Genomic DNA, 23753 nt, shown 5'->3' with positions numbered 1-23753 from the left:
CTGTGGTGCGGCAGCTCTCCACCGGGAGAAATTATCGTGTTTTCTTCGCTTTTAGTTGAAAAGCAGCGGGTGCAAATGTCCAGCTGAGGATTGGAAATCCTGAAAACTGCGGGGCCTGTTTTTGTAATGATTGATCTATGCTTCGACAATGGCGCTAAAGGTAAGTCTGGCAACTTTTCTAGGGTGTTTAAATGTCAACCCGGCTGTATTGACTCCTCCAGTTTCCCCTGACAGTAGTTTTTTTTTTTTTTTTTTTTTTTTTTTACGACAAATGCGGGCTATGGACTTGTAGGAGCACAGAGTTACAGTTTCTCACATTAGGTCTACAGTGAACACTTCACTCGATAAGCTACATATTAAGAATCAAAAACATTTCAGTACGCTAGTTTAGAAGCGTGTAATGGACGCTTACAATACATTTGTATGCGGTAAATGTGAAACGAAATGGAAAATGCGTCTCATTAAAAAAAGTGTCTTGTGACATTTCACTACCTTTCAAGTGCGGGTCATTTCTAGATCCGTGGAATTCTGGGAAATGTAGTCTTTGGCGTGTGTATGGCTTTTTGTTCATTCAGTACAGTGTGTGAGAGTGATTATTGTTAATCTTCGTCAGAGACTACAGTGTATAATCATCATTAGTACAGTTATTTTTAGTATTATTAACACAATCATTTGAGTTACTGTTGGTATTTATAGTATGAGCAGCCTATGAGTATTACTATTATAATAACAGGAAATAGGTGGGTGGATCTGAGGCATATTTTGATTACAATTTTGTATTTGTAGTTTTTTTTTGTTTGATGGTTTTTCCACAAAAAAAACCCTCTCACTTCTTCTCATTCTCAATCAAAACACAGAATATATGAATATGCAAATGTTGTTAATTTCGATTGGCTTCCAAACTATCATCAATCATGCTTTGTTGGTACATGTGTCAAAGTAATATTTATGGTGAGCACAGAGGAACCCCCCCCCCTTCTGCAGATGAATGTGAAAACTGCTTTCTAGTGTCAAGCTTTCAAAGGTCAAACATCCAAGTGAAGTAACAATAAGTAAAACACCCTTTTGAATCGAGGGGGACTTTAAATTTAAATAACAGGGTCTAGATCATCCTTGGCCCAAGCAGACTTCAAAACAGTAACAAAGTGCTTTCACTACATAAAAATAATAACTGAGCCAGCAAAGTGGCCAGAAACATTCATGACTTTTTCTCTCATGCAGCTTCTGTTTAAAAACATCATCCAGCTTCCTTGCCTCCAGGGAGGTGGCAGGCTGACACTAAAATAGATCTCTGTTCAGGGAAGAGCAAACACATTCCATGTCAGTGGTTAATGAACAAGTTAGTTAGATAGTCACGCACTGTGAATTAGATACTGTTTTGATGCTATGCTGACACATGCTATGTTGACTTTTTAGTTTGGATAAGAATTGGCAATCCAAGTGAATTTGGATAGTCAAACTTATGAAAATGGGTGGGTAGGCCTGAAAATCAGCCATAGTTTTTACACTCATTGTTACATATATTGTTTGTTTGTATGTGTGTGTGCATATCCGGGGCTAAGGGGGAAGGGCAGATCAGTAGATGTGGTCAGTATGAGAAGAACTGCAGGCTCCTGTATTAAACTGAACCAGGTAACGTGATGGTTTTGGCCTTGTTTTTGGTTGATACTGGTGCCTAGTTTAGAGTCAGCATAATATGCCCAGAAAAACTAGTTTAGCGTGTTTCACAGTGCCCTAATTCTCCACAAGAGTTAGAATACTAAGGGTGCTATTGGGTGTGTTGCTATATGTGTGTTCATGCACATGCACATACACGTGCAAGTATATGTTCATGTGCGGTCTTCATAAAAGTGTCAAATCAAACATGCAGTAAGCCTTATATGTTTTTTCTTGATTGTCTTCAGGCACAAGTTTTATATGACTTCACTGCTGAGCCTGGAAACAACGAGCTGACAGTGAAAGAAGGCGAGACAGTCACGATCACCAATCAGGTAAATCGATACCAGCACTCCTTCCTCTCCCTATCTCCCCTCTACCCAGTGGACACTGGGTGCAGGATCCCTCTACCTACTGCCGTTGTCTTTTTTTTGATTTCCAAATTTTATTTTCAGTTCAGTTCCAGTTCACATGTACTTAATTTAGGTTTTGCTAGCTTTTTATTCAGCTTTTTAATGTCTGTGATTTTGTTGGTGGTTCCTGTTTTGTGTACATCATGTAAAATATGTATTTGGATCGAAGTTGTTTGCATCGTCACCACTGACACTGTGGAAGAGGAAGAAAGTTTACAAAAGTTTAATTAAATTCAAAATTTGGCGGCTTATACTATGAAGTTTATTTATTTTTTAAATTATTTTTCAGTAAGTAACTTTTTAAGTGGTGATATTTCCTGCCTAAAAGTCTAGTATTAGTTAACCACAATAACTTGTTGTAGCCTCAAATTTTAACTGTTCACATGACTCTTCTGTAACATTACTATTGAAAACCAACAGTCCTAAAAAGGCCCAACTCACATGATCTGAGGGTGTCTATAAGCAATGACTGTCAAAAACACGTACAGAGGAAGGAAGGACAAAAGGGAAAACAGAGAGGGAGCAAACATGATGTCATTACAGGAAGTTGCCAACAGTTCAAAGGTCACTCACTGTGTGCTGACCTACATAGTTTTCTAATCAAAGTCAGTCTTAAGCAAATCAGGAGCTACTGTATAAGGAAAACAGAATCTTTTTTTTTCTTCACTAAATAAACTGACTGTGGAGGAATTTGTCCTGGGAGTTGTCCTTTAGTGTGTGTACAGATACTTGGGTAACCTGGTTATTGCCACCTTTTTCCTCTAACCTGAATTCTTAAAGGACATGTAAATGGTAAACCTGGTTTCCTTAATTGCAATAACGAATTAAGATAAACACAGTTACAGTAACATTTTCAGGAGAAACCTGAGTTCTCCAGGATTTCTGCACAAATGCATGTGCATGTCAAATACTTCACACAGCATTAGTAAGTATTGCTGTGGCAGCAGAGCAACATGATCAAAGTTAACGTCATCACTCCTAGCAATGTGTCTTTTCATCAAAATTAATGATTTCCACTGCATGGCATAGCTCAACTCAACTCGCTTGGAGCCGTTCTTTTTTTGGTTTTCCATTGGCAAAAGTTGTGGATAGTAGCTGGTACCTGGTACTTTTTTTGGTATCACCTTGGTCGAGGTTCCAAGCAAGCTGAGCCGATACTAAAAGATCACTACAGACCACTGATTGGTCAGAGAGAATCGTCACTAGAATTGTCATTTGCGTGACACAGGACATCACTACCGTCAACAGCTACCGCAATATTTTTTATTCACTCAACCTAGATTTAAAGAGGCCATATTAGGCTTTTCCAGGTTTTCCCTGCCAGTTATTGTGCCGTATAGCATTTTTGTGCATGTAAAAGGTCTGAAAAGTCACAAAGCCCAACCTGACCTGTGCCTGAAAATGCCTTATTGGAAATCCTGCCTCTTGATCCGTACTTTAGTTACGTAACCAAGGCCCACATTTGCATAATAAACGCCTAGCAAGTACTGGCTATGTGATACTATGTTTTTGGAGGTTGTTCAGTATGTCTCGCAGAAAGTGACAAGGCATGCTGTCTGAAAGATGATGTCACAGCATTTTCACTCTGCGTCGCTGTGACGATCAGCTAAGAATCCTGCCTATACTGAGGGGGTACTATCTGTAGTGGAAAACGAAATTGAGAAAAGTACCTGGTACCAAAAGTGAGTCGAGTTGAGGCGTACCATGCAGTGGAAATGAGGCTTTAGCATGACTTGAACTGAAACTGAAATAAATAAATCAATTTAAGTTGGTTTCCATTGATGACTAATAGAATTGTGTGCACAACAACAAAACAGGGTTTGCTCTCTCATTTTTACTGTCCTCTCACTATCATCCAAATGCTCCAAAAACTTTTAGGCTGCAGCATCATTCAAAAATACTGTAGAAACAAGAGGAGAAATCTGATTACTGACCAGCTGCATGTAAATGTGGGTTTTGGAGTAATTGGGTTACTACAATGCACTTAAACACATTCTCAGATTACCTTTTAATGTGATTCCCCCCAGTAGTCTTTTGTGTGTATGCACCTACTCTCTGCTGGCTTGAGCCAGTCATTTACGCTAACATGTTTATTTCTCACTCTATTTCAGAATATTGGAGGCGGCTGGATTGAAGCACAGAACTCAAGAGGGGATGTTGGACTGGTGCCAGAAGACTACATCGAGGTAAGACAGACAGTCACTTAGTGTATGGTGGTGATTTCACCACAGACATCTTACATCTGGCACAGTATTTCAAATAAGTTAACTTTACCTAAGCCGCAAAGCCATCTGCTCTCATGTTTTGGATTGCAAAATATGTACCTTCTATATACAGTATAACTAAATATTTAACATTTCAACCTCCTAATGCCTCTATCAGTTAGATGTCATTATAGACAAGGATATGCTTCTGCATTGACTGCAGACTGTGGTACTGTCTCTTGCCTAAACTAAAATCACAACAGGATGTGCCTCTTTCAGGGTTTTGCTGATTTAGGTGCTTGTGTGTGTGTCCAGTTTGATCCAGTAACTCTGACTTCATCATGAGGATATGATTCACTCTGAAGATATTCAGGAGGAGGCACAGAGAGAGTTTGATTAAAAGTCTGTGAAGTCTGTTTAACAATTAAGCCTCACTGTAAACAACACATCTAACAATGTAGTGTCTGTGTATACAAGAGAGAGGCTGCTATTATCCATCTGCTTTACTTAGAAAACAAGCTCATGTGGATGTGTCTGTGTTTGTCTAACCTTAAGTTACCTCCCCAGCTGCCCCCAGACTGTTTTTGATTTTGTTTCAAAATCTTAATACGGCACTGATGACAACTGCACTTGTAGCTTATGTAATATCTAATGAAAAACATCAGGACGCAGCCTGTTTCTCAAGCAACTACTTTCTATTTTAGTGCACTCTACTGGTAAAAATAAGATCTGCAAAAACAAAAGGATGTTGAACTACAAACATAGCCAGAAGCATGTATCTTCATATTGACAAATCGTAAAGCAAATTTAAATGTGTAAATTTAAGTATCACCAGCCAGTGCTATCACACTTTGGATAAATAGAGAAAGTTAAAAACCCAGTTTGCAAAGCCAGGGAATACCAAGGAGACATGATCACATTACTACAGAAGAATGTACCTTTAAAAGTCATTAAATCACATATATCTGGATTTGTTCTCCTAATGGGACTATTTTCTGTCTCTCCCTCTGTCTTTCATCTATAGTTCGGTAAGCCATTTCCATCGCTCCCAGGAGCAGGAACCACTGCGCCTACTCCAAGTGTAGGAAATGTTGCATCTCCGGACCTGTCCATCTTTGATGCCTATGCTCCCCCATCAGTACCTGCACAAAACCAGGTAATGCACTCCAGTGTTTCCCACAGGATTTTGTGAGACTGTGGTGGGTGGACCTTGGACCCTGTAGAGAGGTCCGGGGTCATGCTCCTCCTGAAGAAAATTTTGTACATTTTAAAGTTAAATGCATAAATCTGTTGTACTAGATCTATGAAGAACTCTGTCCTCTCATAAACAATTTTGTGCTCTAGTAAACAATTTAATCATAAACACATTGGTTGTATAAATATGAATGGTGATGACATGTCAAAAAAGTCACACCCACAAAGCAATGCAAACGAGACAGAGTTTAACGCAGTTTACAAATGATCAAAACACAAAATTGACTAGAGCATACATTTGAGCCATTAAAGAAATGAAGCAGAAGTGGTTACCTGTGTGGAACAGGTTTCTTTTTTAGAAAATATAAAAGATACTGGATGGGGAGGGCACAGTCAGTGTTTGTGTGAGTGTGTGTGCGTAAAGCGGGGGGGGGCTGACTGAGTGAGAGATGCTTTGCTGAAGCAATGGCACAAAACACAACTTTAAAGATCTTATATGTTATTATGAGAAGTATAAAAATATTTTCGGTTCTGTTGCGGGACAAATTATATGGGCTGCTACAGTAGCTAATTAATGGGAAACACTGCACTCACCTAATGAAGGCATGGGTATACTTAAGTAGGCATAAATACCTACAATAGTGCCATGCACAGTGCACCTGCCATGTTCCCATGTAGATTAAGACTTTATTGTCCCAGAGGAAACACACAGATATAAACTCAGTAATATACAGATAAAGACAATACATAGAGTCCCTATAAATACATTCATATACAGTGCATCCAGAAAGTATTCACAGCGCTTCACTTTTTCCAAAATGGATTAAATTCATTGTTTTCCTCAAAATTCTACAAACAATATTGCAAATTTATTACAAATAAAACACGAAAAAAATCACATGTACATAAGTATTCGCAGCCTTTGCCATGTTACTCAAAATTGAGCTCAGGTGCATCCTGTTTCCACTGATCATACTTGAGATGTTTCTACAACTTGACTGGAGTCCACCTGTGGTAACTTCAGTTGATTGGACATGATTTGGAAAGGCACAGACCTGTCTATATAAGGTCCCACAGTTAACAGTGCACGTCAGAGCACAAACCAAGGCATCAAGTCCAAGGAATTGTCTGTAGACCTCCGAGACAGGATTGTATCGAGGCACAGATCTGGGGAAGGGTACAGAAAAATGTCTGCAGCATTGAAGGTCCCAATGAGCACAGTGGCCTCCATCATCCGTAAATGGAAGAAGTTTGGAACCACCAGGACTCTTCCTAGAGCTGGCCGCCCGGCCAAATTGAGCGATCGGGGGAGAAGGGCCTTAGTCAGGGAGGTGACCAAGAACCCGATGGTCACTCTGACAGAGCTCCAGCGTTTCTCTGTGGAGAGAGGAGAACCTTTCAGAAGAACAACCATCTCTGCAGCACTCCACCAATCAGGCCTGTATGGTAGAGTGGCCAGACGGAAACCCCTCCTCAGTAAAAGGAACATGACAGCCCGCCTGGAGTTTGCCAAAAGGCACCTGAAGGACTCTCAGACCATGAGAAACAAAATTCTCTGGTCTGATGAAACAAAGATTGAACTCTTTGGCCTGAATGGCAAGCGTCATGTCTGGAGGACACCAGGAACCGCTCGTCACCTGGCCAATACCATCCCTACAGTGAAGCATGGTGGTGGCAGCATCATGCTGTGGGGATGTTTTTCAGCGGCAGGAAAGATGAATGCAGCAATGTACAGAGACATCCTTGATGAAAACCTGCTCCAGAGCGCTCTGGACCTCATACTGGGGTAAAGGTTCATCTTCCAACAGGACAACGACCCTAAGCACACAGCCAAGATAACAAAGGAGTGGCTACAGGAACTCTGTGAATGTCCTTGAGTGACCCAGACTTGAACCCGATTGGACATCTCTGGAGAGATCTGAAAATGGCTGTGCACTGACGCTCCCCATCCAACCTGATGGAGCTTGAGAGGTCCTGCAAAGAAGAATGAGAGAAACTGCCCACAAATAGGTGTGCCAAGCTTGTAGCATCATACTCAAAGACTTGAGGCTGTAAGTGGTGCCAAAGGTGCTTCAACAAATTATTGAGCAAAGGCTGCGAATACTTATGTACGTGTGATTTTTTTATTTTATGTTTTTATAATATTTTTTTTTTTTAAATTTGTAATTTGATTTCAAACAAACTTCTTTCACGTTGTCGTTATGGGGTATTGTTTGTAGAATTTTGAGGAAAATAATGAATTTAATCTGGTTTGGAATAAGGCTGAAACATAACAAAATGTGGAAAAAGTGAAGCGCTGTGAATACTTTCCGGATACTGCCAGCGAGGCAGTTTGTTCAATGCTGCAATGGCAGAGGGGACAAAACTCCTGCATTTTTAAGGTCACGTATCTCCGTCCAGATGTCAGTAATGTGAAGTGACGATTGAGGGGGTGATCAGTGTCATTTGCTATTGTGAGTGCTAGACGTGTCATGGCTCTGTTGTTTATTTCTGAGAGTTTAGGTGTGGGAAGTCAGTAAGTGTATGATGGGGTGACGTTGACAAAAAAGCAGAAGTGAGTGATGACTGTGATTACTGATGTTCGTTCAGCGTGTGTGTACCCCAGAGATGCAGAAGTGAGAGCAGCTGCTGTGGAAGATATTCATCGTGGTCATGTCATTTATAACTGACACAGGTTTTAGCTTTAGTAAAACACAACCAAGAGGAAATAAGTTCAGTGAAATCTTTTGTCGTTAGCAGTTCTACAAATATGAGTGTACTGCTGGATCAGTAGAAATTTGGGCACAGTAAGTGGTTGAGTCAAGGAAGGAAATGTGTCAGCCATTATCCCTCATGCTCTCTCTCTCTCCCTCTCTTTACCCACTCACACACACAAGCACATCTGTATCCAGCATCACTTTAACCCATTCCCTGCTGAGTGTAAACCTTCACTGCTGGCGCTGTGTGATGATGTCACCTTCTTTTCCCCCTCAAGGTGGATGCTGGGGGCTTAAGTCCCCAGCCGGACACCCCCGACACCCCAGTTTCCCCCTACCTTTCGTCCCCTGATGAGGTAACCGCCACTTGGGGGTGGTGGATGAGGCCAGTGGCATGAAATCCACCCTCACCCATTCTCCCCAAGCCCCCTCCTCTCTGATTGGTCTGCTTTGGCAAATTCCCCATCCTACTCCTACTGCCTGCAGAAAGCATGAGCTCACCCTCTCCGTTCACTACAGCACATGTGCACACATTCACACTCCCACATCACCAATCGATTCCCACATCCTTTATCTCAAGTTGTATGAATCAGCACAGTGAAACTTTAAAAGCTTAAAGGTCAGAGTCAATGATCGTTGTATCTCACCTATAATTGACTAATCACACTGACGAATTATCAGACCAGAACCCCAACATTTACTCCAGATGATGATCAGAATCTCATAATCTTCCAAATTTTTCCAATGCCATTTTGAATAACTGTTAAAATGTGTGTATAAAATGTTCTATTTATATACAGTAAAGGTGCTGCTAAATCTAGAAAGCACTGTTGGAATGTTGTTCCTCGTGTCGATGTCATTGTAGCATTTTTTTGTGAAACCACTGGTTCATTTCCAATACTCTTCTGCATGTCTATGTGCATTATGTGGTGTATTAAGTGACCCTGGACTAGTTCAGTCTTTAGGCAGCTCAGTACTTGGTTAGCGTTAAGCTAACTGCAACCTACGAAAGGCACACATACACTCTAATGCATGCCCATGCCCACAAGTTTTCATAGTCGTCTAAACAGAAAGTCTGCCTTGCAAGCATGGCATATAGTTGCATTTTCAGCTTGTAAGTACTGTAAAAAAAAATGTGTGTGTATTGACTTGAGAATGGTAGTGTGAGCGTGCACATTCATCATTGTAAGCATGTGTCTTTTTTCAAATATGCAGCATTGTGTGTGTGTGTGTGTTTTTGTTTTGTTTTTTTATATTTGTAGTTACTGCATATGTTAAGCAGCATTTACAAACTACACTGCCACAGTCAAGTTGATTACCTTACCAAATTCCCTGTTAGAGGCCAAGTCTGCATCATGTTGTTTAAGACTCCTGTCAGCTTCTCATTAAACAGACTCCAAACTAGACTGGACTCTACTCTGTGTTTTCTCTCTCTCTCCTCTCCCTCTCCATACATGATCTGTCATTTCTCTGCTTCTTTCGTCCCTCACATTTCCTCCCTCTGTCTCTTCCAGGCTAGTAACGGTAATGATCCCTGGTCTGTGTGGAACGCTGACCCCTCGGGGGGCTCCAACAACAACTGGGCGTCCAATCCAGAGGGCACCCAGACTGGGAAGAGTGCTGCTGACCCCTGGGGCTCCGTATCACACGGCCACCCTCAGGCTTACCAGGGCCCAGGTAAGAACAGCTTTTCAGTTAGCAACCATGGTTGATGTCGGAAACATAATGTGTCAGTATCACTTTTCCCCTTATTTTTTAATCTTGAAGAAACAAACATTTTATGTTCACCAGGAAGATAATTAAACCCATGTTTCACAGAGTGGAATACAGGTCAAGTAGTCCTGGAAAATAATACTTAAAATCAACTTTCTTGGAGTACCAGGGTTTGCATCATAGAACAACATAAGAAAGAATATTCTTTGTACTCAGGGCAGAATACTGTTTCCAGTCCTTCAACTTAACCTGATACAAAGTGAATTACATTGAGAATATAAAGTAAACCCTCTAATCTGGAACTCCATGTAGTTTGATCCAGTATTTATTATTTGCAAATATTATTTCACCCAGGTCTTTACAGATTTGGAGTGACTTGAACTTCCAGATGTGGTTCTGCTCAGTCGCCTGTCTCTGGCCAGTCCCTCCACACAGATGCTCCAGTATGTGGACAGGACAATCAAGTCATGATTTTGTTTTTGCCAGACTATGGAAAAGTTAGCCTCATGCATGACTCAGAAGGACAAATTACTTGACCTGTTTTTTAAACTCTCCAGTTATTATTGTAAAAAGAGAACTGGGGGAATAAATGGCAAGGAGAAGAAATTAACACACTTTTCCTTTCTTTCTCTCTTGCCAAACATACGCAGACATCTACCCGTATCCTTACCTTATCGATTACACAGGTATCCCGTGCATCACCTAGTAGAAGCTTTTTCCTTTTTTTGTGTGTGTGGATTGGCAATAAGTACTCATGAAGAGAGTTTCCAGCAAATAGTTTTAGGAAATGATTTACATTCTTAAAAGCATGTGGGTGAGGCATTCAGTTTGTATCTTGATATTAACCCTATATTAACTTTTACGTAGGAAAGTGCCAGTAGCGACTGACCTCTGACTGAGTCATAATCACAATGTGAACACATTGATATCTTTCAGACTTTTGTTATAGTTAATGAGGAGAGTTTCATCTTGAGTTTGAGTTAAGTCTCAGCATGTCTGAGAGCAGTAACTTAAGACAGAATGAACTTTAGAAAAGGGTTTTTTAAAGTTGTTAGGCTGGTTAGCCAAACTTTGTAACAATGGATAAATTGTAAATTTAATTATTTTACACTCTTTTTAGACAATTTTAAGGGTGCAGGAAAAAACATTTAGGGGGTCATGGCCTCAGATGGAAGTTACAGCTCTGCTAAGCTAGGCTAGTAATCTTTTAGCAGGACTGTTATTTTAACTTAGTTTTAGTTAAATTTAGTTAAATGTAGCTTTAGCTAAGGCTAGCTATCGCACCAGCTAGCTTTAACTTAATGTTTTTTTTTTTTGTGTAGTTTTGCAAACTTTACATGCTGTTTTTTCTGAAATTATGTGTTTCTATGGCATAATAATATTTTATATGGAAAACAAAATCTGATTCTGGTGTTAACCGTGTGACCAAATATGTTGTTGCATCTTGGCTTTGTAGGGCAGATGTAATGCAGCACTTCCTGCAGATTTCTTAACTTGCCTTAACAAACTGTGTATGTGTGGAAATATTTTCAATAATTGCTTGAGACCTAATTCAGAGATCTGCCTAGCACCACAGTGTCTTAATCACACTCTCTGTCCTTTAGCTCCTCTCTGTAGCTGTACTTGCAGATGCAAGAAATGATTTCACACCAGGGTGCATGTTCTCTGTTTTCATAGGAAACTTGAGCTATGGCAGAACGGAAATGTTGTTCGAATCCTTGAACACACTTAACCATACAGTACAACAAAGGCAAAGTGCAAAATTTGCAACTTATTTGTTTCAAGCAAAGGTGGAAATGTTGTGTATATGCTTACACACTTGTTGGCGATGCATGTCATTAAATTACAGAAATGCAATGTTTCTAATAGCTTATAGGCGAGTGCTGCATGCCCTCAAGCTAGTGCAACTACATCTGTTACCTCTGGAAAAATCTCTTTCTAATCTAATGTTTAGGACCACAGACTAAGGCTTAGCAGAGCATTTTTCTACTTATGAAATCAGAATAAGAAACCCTAAATTAAGAAATTTTGAAATCACATTGAAATATTTGATAATTTCATCCACTTTAGATAATATTAGTCTGGCTCATGCTACAACATGTAGTTGTCTCTTTATCCAACACAACAGTAATGATCGATAATGGAAACACTTAACTGGTTTATCAACAGAACTGCTAAAATCATTTTAATGTCCATCCTTGCTAGTATTTAATTAATATAACTGCTTTATGTATCAGTTAATTTTTCCCAGCAGCTGTGAATTTTCACTTAACTCTTGTAGTTTGCTTCCATTTAACACATTACATACATTTACATGTTGTACAGTAGGTTGTTGAACACAGAATATGTACTTTCTGTGCCTGTGATTTAAAACACAACCATGTGTTTTATCATGTATCTGCCCTCAGGAGCAGAGGATGATGAGTGGGATGATGAGTGGGATGACATGAAGTCCACTGGAGGTTACGGCGAGTCAGAATCTGGAGACAGTGGAGCAATACAGAGAGGAGGAGCTCATGCATCTACAATGAAAATCTCCCTCAACAAGTAAGACTGAATAAGGCAGTAAGACTTTGAATTCTAGAGGTTTATAGAAAAATGAAGCAGCAGCAGAACAGTGTTGATGGTTCTAAAATCTTTGTCAATACTGGGTACAATACAGCACATCACTGTGTCTGACAAGAACAATTGCAAAAAATATTGTGATTTAAACTATTACAAATAGTAACTAGATTAAGCTGATCTGAGTTGGCGCTGCACAATGTGCTTTAGCTGAAATGTGCTCAGCCTTTTAGAGTTTGGTTTATTGCTTCCAGGAATAAACTGTTACTCCCAGAATTTCAACATGTTGAATGTACAACATGTTGAATTCTCATTATTTGGACCAAGCCATACTTAAAAGCTAATTACTCACAAAAGCGTACTGTTTTGTTTCATTGAGGTCTAACAAATGTGGTGAATGCATTTCCTTTCCCATAAAACATTTTGCAAAGCTGATTTTCTTAAACGTTTGAAACCTGCATTGTTTACATTCATGTTTACTTGCATGCAGTCTTCTTCTTCCCTGCATTTGTTGCCGCATTGCTGCATATCTTGGCATGTTACCACCGCCTGTACATCAGTGTGAATAGTGTGAAACCATTGGCAGGAATGTGAATCACCTTACATAGCAATGATGCATGATTATGATGATGATGAAGTAATTTGGTAGTTGTGGTTGACATAATAATGGCCACAAGCACAAACCTGTTTTGGCCAACAGAAAGCTGCCTCTAGCAACATTAAAAAGTCCTCTGACTCTGAGGGTGGAAGAGTTAAAGAGAGTGGTCAGGACCATCATTTTTCAAACTTCTCTTTCTCTTTGAGCAGGTTTCCTGGGTTCTCCAAGTCTGGTCCAGAGCTCTACCTCTTATGCAAGCAGTTTGCTAAGGGCAGTCAGAAGCTACCAATCTATGTAGGTTACCTCTAAATATCCATACAAATTGTTTACAGTACATCATCAGATGTTATAACTTGTTATGTCAGTGGTTGTGATGCAGTAATTGAACCTACCTGACTGAACTAAATATAGTGTGCTATATCATAACACAAGAAACAAAAAATTTGTCACGAGCACATTTACCAATAGATACAGTTTTTGTTACTGCAATAATCTACTTGACAAGTAATAGATGTTCCTACAGTATGTTGAGTAGTATTACAGCATGGTTTGACATGGTTTCTTCTTTGTGTGTGAACATGTTTGAATGGCATAAAATGCAGAGTAGCAGGTTTCTAAACCTTATGTTTTATGCTCAGGTGGGAGAAGTCGGTCCAGTGTGGTCTTACCCAGAAACTCAGCTAGACTGTGTTGTGGCTGATCCCAAGAAAGGCTCAAAGATGTACGGCCTCAAGAGCTACATCGAGTACCAAATCACACCCAGCGTAAGTATCTGGTGGCATTTTCAAACTGTATTTTTAATCTGGAGTTTAGACACTGGCCAACACCAAATTACTGCAAGTACACCATCTAAAAATATATTCCATTTTCCATAATCATTATTATTATTATTATTATTTTTTTTTTTTCAGACAACAAACCGACCAGTCAATCATAGATACAAGCACTTTGATTGGCTGTATGAGAGGCTGCTAGACAAATTCGGGTCAGCCATCCCCATCCCCTCTTTGCCAGACAAGCAGGTGACAGGTAAGTGTCTGACTCTGACCAACAGATGTAAGACACAAAAAAGATAAACAATGCTGATGACAACGTGAAAATGAAATATTTTCATTGCATCCTCTCGATCGTTCCAGGGCGATTTGAGGAAGAGTTTATTAAGATGCGTATGGAGCGGTTGCAGGGCTGGATGACCAGGATGTGCAGGCACCCAGTTGTTTCCAGCAGTGAAGTATTCCAGATTTTCCTCACCTACAAGGATGAGAAGGTGTGCTATTCCTCCACTTCTCCCTTCAGCTTTTGAATTATTTGTGCTTTTAATATTGTATTAATTAATGAATGATTGAAAGGTCCTGCTTTTGTTGTTAATTAAAATGAGCGATTCATTGGTATAGGACTGGAAGATGGGGAAGAGAAAAGCAGAGAAAGATGAGACGGTGGGAGTGATGATCTTCTCCACGATAGAGCCTGAAGCTCCGGACCTGGATCCTGTGGAAGTGTGAGTTAAATCAAACTTTACTCTAAAACCACTGCAAATAGAAAAACCTGGCTCAAAAAGAACCAACATTAATTTTGTGGCTGACTGTATGATCACCTGCTTATGGTTTATTGCATGTAAAATGTGTCCCTCATCCACAGGGAACAGAAATGCGAGCAGTTCAGCAGGTTTACCAAAGCCATGGATGACGGGGTAAAGGAAATCCTCACAGTGGGCCACGAGCACTGGAAGAGATGTACAGGCCGTACGTACACACCGCACTGAAGCTTAATAACTGTTTTACCCCATGCAGGCCACACCTGCACTTTGTGCTGTAATTACTGTTTATGTAAATATTGGTTTATTATGTTGAGTATTTTGACAACTCAAGAAAAATTCATTCACAGTGTGTCTGTCTCTGTTCATGTCTCATTTATTCCCCTCCACAGCTTTGCCAAAAGAGTACCAGAGAATCGGCAAAGCCTTCCAAAACCTCTCCTCTGTCTTCACCAGCAGTGGATACCAAGGTACAACAACGAATACAAATATGAAATCAAATGTTGTTTTGAGTGAGTAAGCCATTTTCCCAGGTGCAGCCACGTGCTAGTTGTGTCTTTGTTTACACCTTCAAAAGATTGCTGTAATCAACAAATGTAGTCATTGTAATGGTAATAGATGCAATTTGCTATGCAGTCATTCATTATGTGGAAATCTGTCTTGAAACAAATTGGCATACAGATACTGTTAAGAAACACGGAGATGACATATTTTAAACCCTTTCCTGCTTTAGGCGAGTCAACACTGACTGATGCCATGACAGCAGCAGGCAAGACATATGAGGAGATAGCTCAGATGGTGGCAGAACAGGTAGGTGCTATGCCTGTTGTAACCTACTGTAATATCACTGCCTTAAAATTCAACAAATGTCCTGGCAGGGGTGTTGGATGCACTGCACTTGTTGTCCTTCACAAACAGGCAGTGGAGCAGAACTTCAAGGTTTTCTCTTCTGTTTTCTCAAAGGTCTTTGAGTTTATTTTAGACCTGTTTTATCAACCGCATTGTTGTGTGTTAACTCTATCAATAATCTCAGTATCTCAGAATGTCTGTGAACATTTCCTGCTTGCAGTCAGTGACATCCTAGTTGTGGAGTTGCATTTTAATCCTTTAACCCAGCATCCTGCTCGTGAAGTCTGTATCTGTAAAGGAAGAAGCCACGACAAAACTTATCTCTAGTATTTCCTAAATCTTGTTTAGACCTACTATTTGAATGTGGCTTTTCTGACCGTTCTGTGTAGTCTGATCAGTTTGGTGTGTAATAAAATCTTGGGCCTTTTTTTAATGTCCCAGCAGCTTCCAGAGGGAGGATTCATCTGGTAAGCTTGTGCTGCTCCAGACACTTACTTGTCTCAGTGCTCCTGTAGAATTGTTGGCTTTAGGTTAGCTATGCCTGTGATAGTAATGGTGAAAGCCATTGTCTGCACATGGATTCATCTTAAGAGCCAAAAGTCTAAAACAATGCAATGTATCTTTTGCATTAACCTGTGGAGGCTGCATACAGCTTTCCCTTGATAAATTCAAGGATAAAGAAAGAATGTAGGTGTTAAATTGTATATACATATAGCTAGATGTACTGCAGGATAAGTGGATATATCAGCTAAATATTATTGCCTCTTCAATTACTCTACCTGTTGTTTGTAGTACTGCAGCAAGTCTCAGCTGAATCCATAGTGTCTTAATGAGAATCTGCACTATTATAAACTTGAATCACCCTTTTTTGTGTTTCAGTTAGGCTGTTGTGTTAAAATTATACTTTTGAGAAGTTACTCCTCTGACGTAATGTTTCCCCATATTCTTTCTTATCACTTTCAGATCTCAGTGTTATTTCCTGTTTTGGATTTAACTTTGTTCCAATTTTAGGTTACATTTATATTTTTTGTCTCTGTGTTTGCTCCCTTTTCAGCCCAAGAAAGACCTTCACTTCGTCATGGAGACCAACAATGAATATAAAGGTCTTCTGGGATGCTTCCCAGACACCATTGGAGTCCATAAGGTATATCGGGAAATAGAAACACAAAGGTGTATTAGAAAACAAATTTAATGGGATGTCTCATTTATGTACCCTAAACTTAAGTTTTAAGAGCAGTTCCTTCAAGGGGCAACTGGCTCTGCAGCAAGATGTGGTTGCACCAGCTGTTAAGTTCAAGCTTAGCGTAGTTATAATAAGTTTTTACTAAGTGGAGATTTACGCATCACAAAATTTAAAAGGGATCGCACAACACAAACATTACATCGAAATTAGTTGTTACTAAATATTTCCACTCAGTAACTGTCAGGTGTCACTGTTACGTAGCTAACTCAATTTGCAAAGCAACATTAAGTTGCTTATATAAGACCCCTGTAGATTATGCGATTATTTAAAAAAAAAAAAGTAAAAAAGGTAATTGGGCATGATCGACATATGACACTTGAATAAAATGCTATTTAATAATAATGTAAACTAAAGATTTTCAATGACATTTCATAACATTAACAATATACAAAATCCTATCTGTTAGGTTAGCAGAATCAGACAATACTAACTATGAAACGCATATATTTCTCTGTATGCATATATAAATAAAAAATGTCATACCTACATTTACGAATCATTGGCAGTTAAGTTTAATATATTGTTTTTCCCATAAAACTGATATATTAGGAAGTCATGTTACAACTAATAATGCTACAGTGACTTCCTGTTTACATAGTTGATTCCTTTTGATTGGACAGCACTACAGATGTTTCCTAGCAGCCAATTTAGACAGTTTTAAAGTCTGTACTAGCTTTCATGAAGACAATCCTGAAGTCTTAATAGTGCAACTCAATTCAGTAAATCACTAGTTTAGAAACTAGCTAGCAGTTGCTAAGAACTAAAAGATTTATGAAAAGCTGGTGCAACACAGTCCAGAAGAGACAAAATATAGTCAACAACTCTTATATCAGGTTTTCATTTAGCTTCTTTTTAAATTCCTTCACCTTCTGTATACAGATAAGTTCAGTCGTCTTTTGTCTTCATACAATGTAACTGAGGACTCTTGTCCTCTTGTCCTCCTCTTGTGGTGTTAATTGTTTGTGTTGTTTAATTCTTGCAGGCAGCCATAGACAAGGTGAAAGAGGCTGACAAGCTGGTGGCCACCAATAAAATTACCCCTCAGGACAAACTCACCATGGCTAAACGAGTCAGCACCATGTCTTACACATTACAAGGTAACACACTCACTCACACATTTAAGTGGTGGAGTTTATCGTAGTTCTTAGATATCGGATTCAAGTGGTCTTCCCCCCTTTGTCTCTTACAGCTGAGATGAACCACTTCCATAGCAACCGTATCTATGACTACAACAGGGTCATGCAGTTGTACTTGGAAGAGCAAGTCAAGTTTTACGAGACGGTAAAGGCATTTTTATCGACCATCTATCACTATAAATTGGAGTCTGTCCTTTTTGTTGCCTCATTACCCGGGGAGCAGTTGCATAGTGCTTAGATACTGAAGATACCAAGCTATCACATGACCACCCTCTGCTTTTATTTGTATTAATGTGAGTTTTTCTTCTTCTGAATTGACAGATTGCTGCAAAACTGAGACAAGCACACAGTCAGTTCACTACAATGTGAAAGCAACAGTCTCGCACTACAAGACAAGAAGAGTTAAACCAGCTCAACATCCAAAATATTCTTGCTTATTCTACATTCTTTTCCCTCCCTTTAATTTAAATTTCACTTCTCTCTTTCTCTTGCTCTTACCTCATCTCTTCCTTTACTGCTCATGCCAACAGTCCCAGCTCGTGGTTTTACTCTCGTCCGCTGTTCTCAGAAGTTTATGAACAGTTAATGAGCATGTGCAGCAGCTGAAAAGGCTTTGACACCTGTGGGGTTTTTTAGGGCCAGCAATGATAGCAGAACAAGACAGACTATTTACACACACTCTTTCCTCTGTCCAAGGTCCGCAACTTGTGCGACAGGAAGTAAAATCCAAGTCACAGTTTGGGGTTTGACTCAAGCAATGTAGCAATTCATGACCACAGAGGTTCTCTAACATGACACAAATCTAAGTTTTGTACAACATGCCTGTGCTCACATTTTATCTACCTATTTTAAAGTAATACACTGCAGTTTTTCCTTCATTTTTCCATGTTAAAAATGGTAAAGGATTTACACTTGTTGCAAAACTATTGTCTGCACAGTGATGTAGTGATGTACTGACACCGAAAACCAAAGCCATCCTCCCCTCTGTCAACAGGGACAGTAGTGGAGTTGATTTCTGAATGCAGCATTGACAACAAATCAGAGCCTATTTTAATTATTTGTGCCTCTTATTAGTACTGTTAATATTTGAGAGTCCTAACATCTTCTGTAAAAGTAGTGGAGCATCCCGTTATGAATCCAAGCCTTGGAAGAGTTGGCAAAGGCAGAGTGTGTGTTCTCTGTATGTCCACTTCTGGCAGTCCCTAGCCCCCTTTCATCCTGCACTTCCTCAAATGCTAACAGGAAGCTCCACCTCCTTCCTGTCTTGCTCACGTGCTTTGCCCTTTTGAGGAAAATAGAAATGGTTGCCTTAGTAGTTACCCCCCCAGCCTTCGTACCATGACACTGTAGTTTACATTTAAGGAGAGAAGACAAAATGTGGGATAAAGGATACTCAAGTTGGGGTGTTTATTATTTTAAGAGATTAAAGCCAAAAGTCAGTGAATTAATACCTCCCTGCAGGCGGTGCCAAACATGATTTCTCTCTCCCAGTTCTCCTGAAAGAATGTGTCCTTTTTTGACCAGATTACAGTGTTTTATATGAAAGTGTAACAGCAATGTTAACTGTAAGAGTTTGGGATGGAGTCATTGATTATGTCATGTATGCAGTTTTGCTTTTGCTTTTCACCACCCAGTTTTCAATCAGTCTCTAATCTTGTTCACTCTGTTTTCTTATCACGTGATACATGAAAAATATTCATAAATATTCATATTCATATCTATATATATATATATATATATATATATATATATATATATATATATATATATATATATATCTCCACACACTATCGGACCTATCAGGTGCTTCTTGTCATTGAGATACTATTTTATGTATAGAGGTATTTGCAATACAGTGTAACTCAAAGAGGAGCAGAAATTCTGTTTGATTTATTAAACAATGATTTGTACTCATTGGGACTTTTTTGTTATGTGTTTTCAAAGAAACCTTGTCTTGTTCTCTGCATGGTTCAGAGTGTACAACACACTACACACTCTCTGACTTACTCACAGCAAAGCCCTTATTCGCTTGAGCAGATTCTTGCGTAGAGATGGATAGGAATGAGAATGAGTCGGCAGCCTGTGCGAAGGGTCAAAGAGTGTGTTTGTGCAGTCTTGTAGTGGAGGAGGTGAAAGAGCCCTTTTACCCTACATTCAGCTCTCGCGCCCATCAGGTGCAGCTGGATGTGTAGGCCACATAAAGTAGCCAGCTGAGGAGATCTTTTACACCAGACAGTACATTCATTGTCATCTTTGTCAGTTATTTTTGAGTGTATATGTTCTAGTGTGTTTAGGCCTGTAGTGGAGATAGGAGCACTCGTTTCACAGTTTAAAAATTGCAATAAAAATAGTCTCCTACTATCGCTATAAAATCTTGGTAAAACATTGGTAATTTTATTTTCAGGTTGTATAAGAGTGATTGTAAATGACCTACCTCTACTCAACACATGCCTGCTATATTAACACAAACCTGCCAATAGGCTAAAGGTCTATGGAAACCCATGCGTGAAGTAATTTGAATGCAAGTAACACTGTATGACACAGATAAACAGAAGTGTGTGTGTGTGTGTATACTGTATGATAAGAGTTATCTATTATTTCCACCTGTCAGTCAGAAATATTTGTTTTCAACTAAATGCTTTTGCGGAACTTGAGCCATTGTGTTTATATGAAATAGCCTTTTGTGTCACGTTTTATATATATGTTTATTGTACAATCCATACAGTATGTATGTATAAACAGCTCTCAAATAGCACATCTTCTCTGTCTGACCCTAGACTGAGTCAGTAGCACTTATAAAAGGGTTATTATATCTAATATAATTCAGTGTTCTTATGTCCTGACTTGATTGAGTAATATTTAAACCCTTTTTATTTCAATAAAATTTACACAATGGATTAAATTCATAGTTTATAGCAAAATTGAATAATAGAGTAATCATAAATATGCAATGAGCACACCATATGCCGAGCATTCAATAAACAGTCTCACGTGATCTGCCTGCTAGTTGCACGTGCCTCCTCTGGCTGGTAGTGGCTGGTAGAAACTGAGCTCCCTTCACTCCTCTGTCAGCACATCATACAAATGTACTTTTTTTGTGGCTGGCTTGCTAAAAGTGTGTCAAGTGTCAAAGTATCAAACTAATGGTACAAAATAGAAGTAGAAAATAAGGAAGAACTCACTTCCCATGACGGAGTGAAAAATGTCCATGTCCCAAAAAGAACTCTAGTATAAAGTTTGTGTTTTTCAAAAATATGCAGCCGAGAATGAGTCGGCAGTTGTGGGAATATCAAGCATACCAGCCATATTTGCACGTAGAGCAGAAGAGATGCCATTTCCAGGTTACTCTCACTACAAATACTGTTGTTGACATCATTGACATTCACTTCCTTCTTGATGAGCTCTGTCAATGAAAACATCACTGGACGCATCATCACCGCGACGTCCCAGTGAGATGCCCATGTGGTCCCTATTATGACATTATTGTTCGTGTGTCCTAACCATTGTCATGGTGATAGTGGGTCAGGGCGACAAACGGGTTCGGAAGCTGCGTGGGCGGATCATCATGCTGACTTTGCGTAGGGAGTAGTAGTCAGAGTCTCTCCAGGAGTACCAAACGATCCCATCAGGACCCAGCGGCCCCTGGCCTTTAGGGGTGTAATGGCCTCCCTGCAGGATTAAGAAGTAGTAAACACTCTCATGACTTTAAAAGTATAAAGTGAAGGGCTAACTGTGTACACTTACCCTGTAGTAGACTCCATTAAGGTTGGCGTAGAAGCACTGGTTGTACCACCAACCGCCGTGGGAGATCTCAGCACAGATGTTGCCACTGTCGGGGGTGCTGAAGCCCTGCTTGTCGTGGTACCAGCTGAAAGAGTCCTGCACTGTCCCACTGAAGCCTGACACATGGAGACGGTACTGATGCTCCTCGTCTTCCAAACTACACAAATGCATACAGAGGAACAGTGGGGAATGATGCAAGCGATGCAGCTGGCTGTGCATGTTTTGCAGTAATGTACAAGTAAGTGCATGTGTTTGTGCACTTGTGTATGGCACCGACCTGAACCTCTGGTAGAGGGCGTGTTTGTGCTTGTTGCTCCAGTCCTCCAGGTCGATGCGGAGGCTGTAGTCTCCCTGGGTGCTCAGGTCATGTATGTGTTCGTTGCCCAGCCAGAATTCTGAGTGCAGGTCACCAAAACCGTCCCTGTAGTCCCTCCAGCTGCGGTCAAAGCTCACCGAGCCGTCAACACGCCGCTGGATCACAGTCCAGCCACCACCTGAAGCAAAAAGAATGTATTGCACTGGAAGGGAAAGCATATGCCATGTCTAATGGGTTATATACTTCTGGCCAAAGGACGAATACAAGTCAACTGCACTACAGCAAACTTGGAGTTGGTAATCAGTGTCTTGCTCAACAACACCAAAGCAGGGTGTGTGCTTGCCAACACATGGACTGAAACTCTGGAAAAACAGTCACACCTAAGCCAACTTTATACGCTTGTGTGATGGTATGTAACTCACCATCTTTGTCCATATCACAATAGACCTCCACAGGCATGCCGGCCAGTGATGGCACTACTGTGTAGAGACCTGATCTCCTCACTCCATTGTAGTAGATGGAGGCACAGTCTATGGGACAGTTCCTCATATGGTGAATCTCTGAGGGAAGAAAATGTGAGACAGGATAGAGTAAGAGTAAATCAACAATAGGAGTTTGACGCCCTCTGCTGGCAGATCATAGCATGTTGACTGCATGTGCTGTATGTTTCTAAGAGCATGTACCTGGGTGCAGAGCTTCTTGAGCACTCATCAGTGGATTGGGGCGGACGATGTTGATCAAGCACCCAGGGCTTCTTTTGACTTTATCCAGCAAAAGTGTCAGATTATGAAGTTGGTTCTAAACAGAAATATAGTGACACTATCAAAAACCACCCAGTGCAGATAGGTTTGGAGGTTTTTGTTCCTTCACATTTTTTTAAGAACATGCCTAAAACACTGAAAGTGAAGTAGTACTACTTATGATATACCTGGAGGTCGAGGATCAGAGTGCCCTGCAGATGCAGCAGGGTGGTGGCTTCAGCATAGTGAACCTCCATCTCATGAAAACGCTGCTCTAAGGAGATATTCAAGTGGTTCCTTTCTTCACTCTGACACCATACAGTACATGTAAATACCCAATCACACAAGCACACACACATACAAAAACATTAACTGAAATCTGTGTAAGAAACGCTTAAAAAAATTTTTTAAGGTGGAAAACCTGTATTTAAATTAGGCTGTATCTTAAATAAGTTAAAATGTTCTTAATATTTAAAAAGCATGAATTTGATGCGTTTTTAAGCAGAGTGCTTATCAATTAATTCTCTGATTATTTAATAAAAAGTGCAAAAACAACTTTGTAAAACAGTGGTTCCCAAACTTTTTGAAACCAAACTAGTGCACAATAGGTATACACATGCAGTTTTTTCAGCTATAAATGATACAATGGATATGTTATAAGAATTGATTTTAATAAACTAACAAAACAAATCACGCTGATGTAAAATATGTGGCATACAGTACATGAACTATCAGCAATTTTTTATTTTTGATGAAATAATACAGGCCAATTCTAAATCATTCATTTAAAAAAGTAGCAGTTTTTGGCTATGTTGTTGTGCAGAATAGCAGATAATATTGAACTTAAAATAAACAATGAATAAACATTAAGTATGGTAAATGGTTAAATGTTATAATAGTATAATAGTTTTGTTTATAAGTAAAATGATCTTACATTTTAGTTTTTCAAGGACAAAAACATGCACAGAGAAACGCACACATGTATTGAATCTGTTTTTCATTTTGCTCTCTTAGCCACTTTTAAGTATTGCAGCAATGGTGCAGCATCTGACATCTTTCCCCTGCTTTTCCCATTCTGGTATATTTAACAGGGCTGTTAATGCAGTGATTTCGAAG

The 23753-nt window shown here is 39.7% G+C and overlaps 2 protein-coding genes and 1 long non-coding RNA gene across 9 annotated transcripts in view; 2 read left to right on the top strand and 1 right to left on the bottom strand.

Moving 5' to 3' along the window:
• The first annotated feature begins 21 nt into the window (after window positions 1–21).
• snx9b (sorting nexin 9b) lies at window positions 22–19712 on the top strand. 6 transcript variants are annotated; one of them, XM_044168502.1, is made up of 19 exons: window positions 22–160; window positions 1905–1991; window positions 4181–4255; window positions 5298–5429; window positions 8442–8519; window positions 9678–9840; window positions 12285–12423; window positions 13246–13330; window positions 13675–13800; window positions 13948–14065; window positions 14173–14303; window positions 14431–14534; window positions 14675–14778; window positions 14963–15040; window positions 15304–15380; window positions 16474–16563; window positions 17645–17759; window positions 17852–17943; window positions 18120–19712. In XM_044168502.1, the coding sequence occupies exons 1-19, from the start codon at window positions 149–151 to the stop codon at window positions 18165–18167; spliced, it is 1854 nt and encodes a 617-aa protein (XP_044024437.1). In that variant the 5' UTR covers window positions 22–148; the 3' UTR covers window positions 18168–19712. The 6 variants fall into 6 exon arrangements, with proteins under 6 accessions (XP_044024437.1, XP_044024436.1, XP_044024440.1 ...); XM_044168501.1 differs by having other exon boundaries at window positions 13243–13330; XM_044168505.1 differs by lacking the exon at window positions 8442–8519.
• Window positions 9847–12249, top strand: LOC122862810. Its single transcript, XR_006374851.1, has 2 exons — window positions 9847–10319; window positions 10527–12249. It is a non-coding gene; the product is annotated as an uncharacterized LOC122862810 (long non-coding RNA).
• Window positions 19713–20484: 772 nt separating the features above from the next.
• Window positions 20485–23753, bottom strand: part of si:ch211-203k16.3 (angiopoietin-related protein 1) — a 41795-nt gene continuing 38526 nt past the window's right edge. For both annotated transcript variants that reach the window (XM_044168514.1, XM_044168515.1), the window contains 6 exons: window positions 22826–22945; window positions 22581–22695; window positions 22320–22457; window positions 21859–22075; window positions 21543–21738; window positions 20485–21467 (listed from right to left, as the gene is read on the bottom strand). In XM_044168514.1, coding sequence (XP_044024449.1) covers window positions 21321–21467; window positions 21543–21738; window positions 21859–22075; window positions 22320–22457; window positions 22581–22695; window positions 22826–22945 — 933 coding nt within the window. In that variant the 3' untranslated portion in view covers window positions 20485–21320. The remainder of the gene's footprint in view (window positions 21468–21542; window positions 21739–21858; window positions 22076–22319; window positions 22458–22580; window positions 22696–22825; window positions 22946–23753) is intronic.

The sequence above is a fragment of the Siniperca chuatsi genome, linkage group LG16, assembly GCF_020085105.1.
Source record: "Siniperca chuatsi isolate FFG_IHB_CAS linkage group LG16, ASM2008510v1, whole genome shotgun sequence".
NCBI classification, from domain to species: domain Eukaryota; kingdom Metazoa; phylum Chordata; class Actinopteri; order Centrarchiformes; family Sinipercidae; genus Siniperca; species Siniperca chuatsi.
This window is presented reverse-complemented; position numbering and strand designations above follow the sequence as displayed.

Excerpts from the sequence above, each read along its gene's own strand:
- snx9b (XM_044168501.1), top strand. Across the intron at positions 4,256-5,297 it reads TGCCAGAAGACTACATCGAG|TTCGGTAAGCCATTTCCATC; the intron begins GTAAGACAGACA and ends TTTCATCTATAG. Across the intron at positions 17,760-17,851 it reads CATGTCTTACACATTACAAG|CTGAGATGAACCACTTCCAT; the intron begins GTAACACACTCA and ends TGTCTCTTACAG.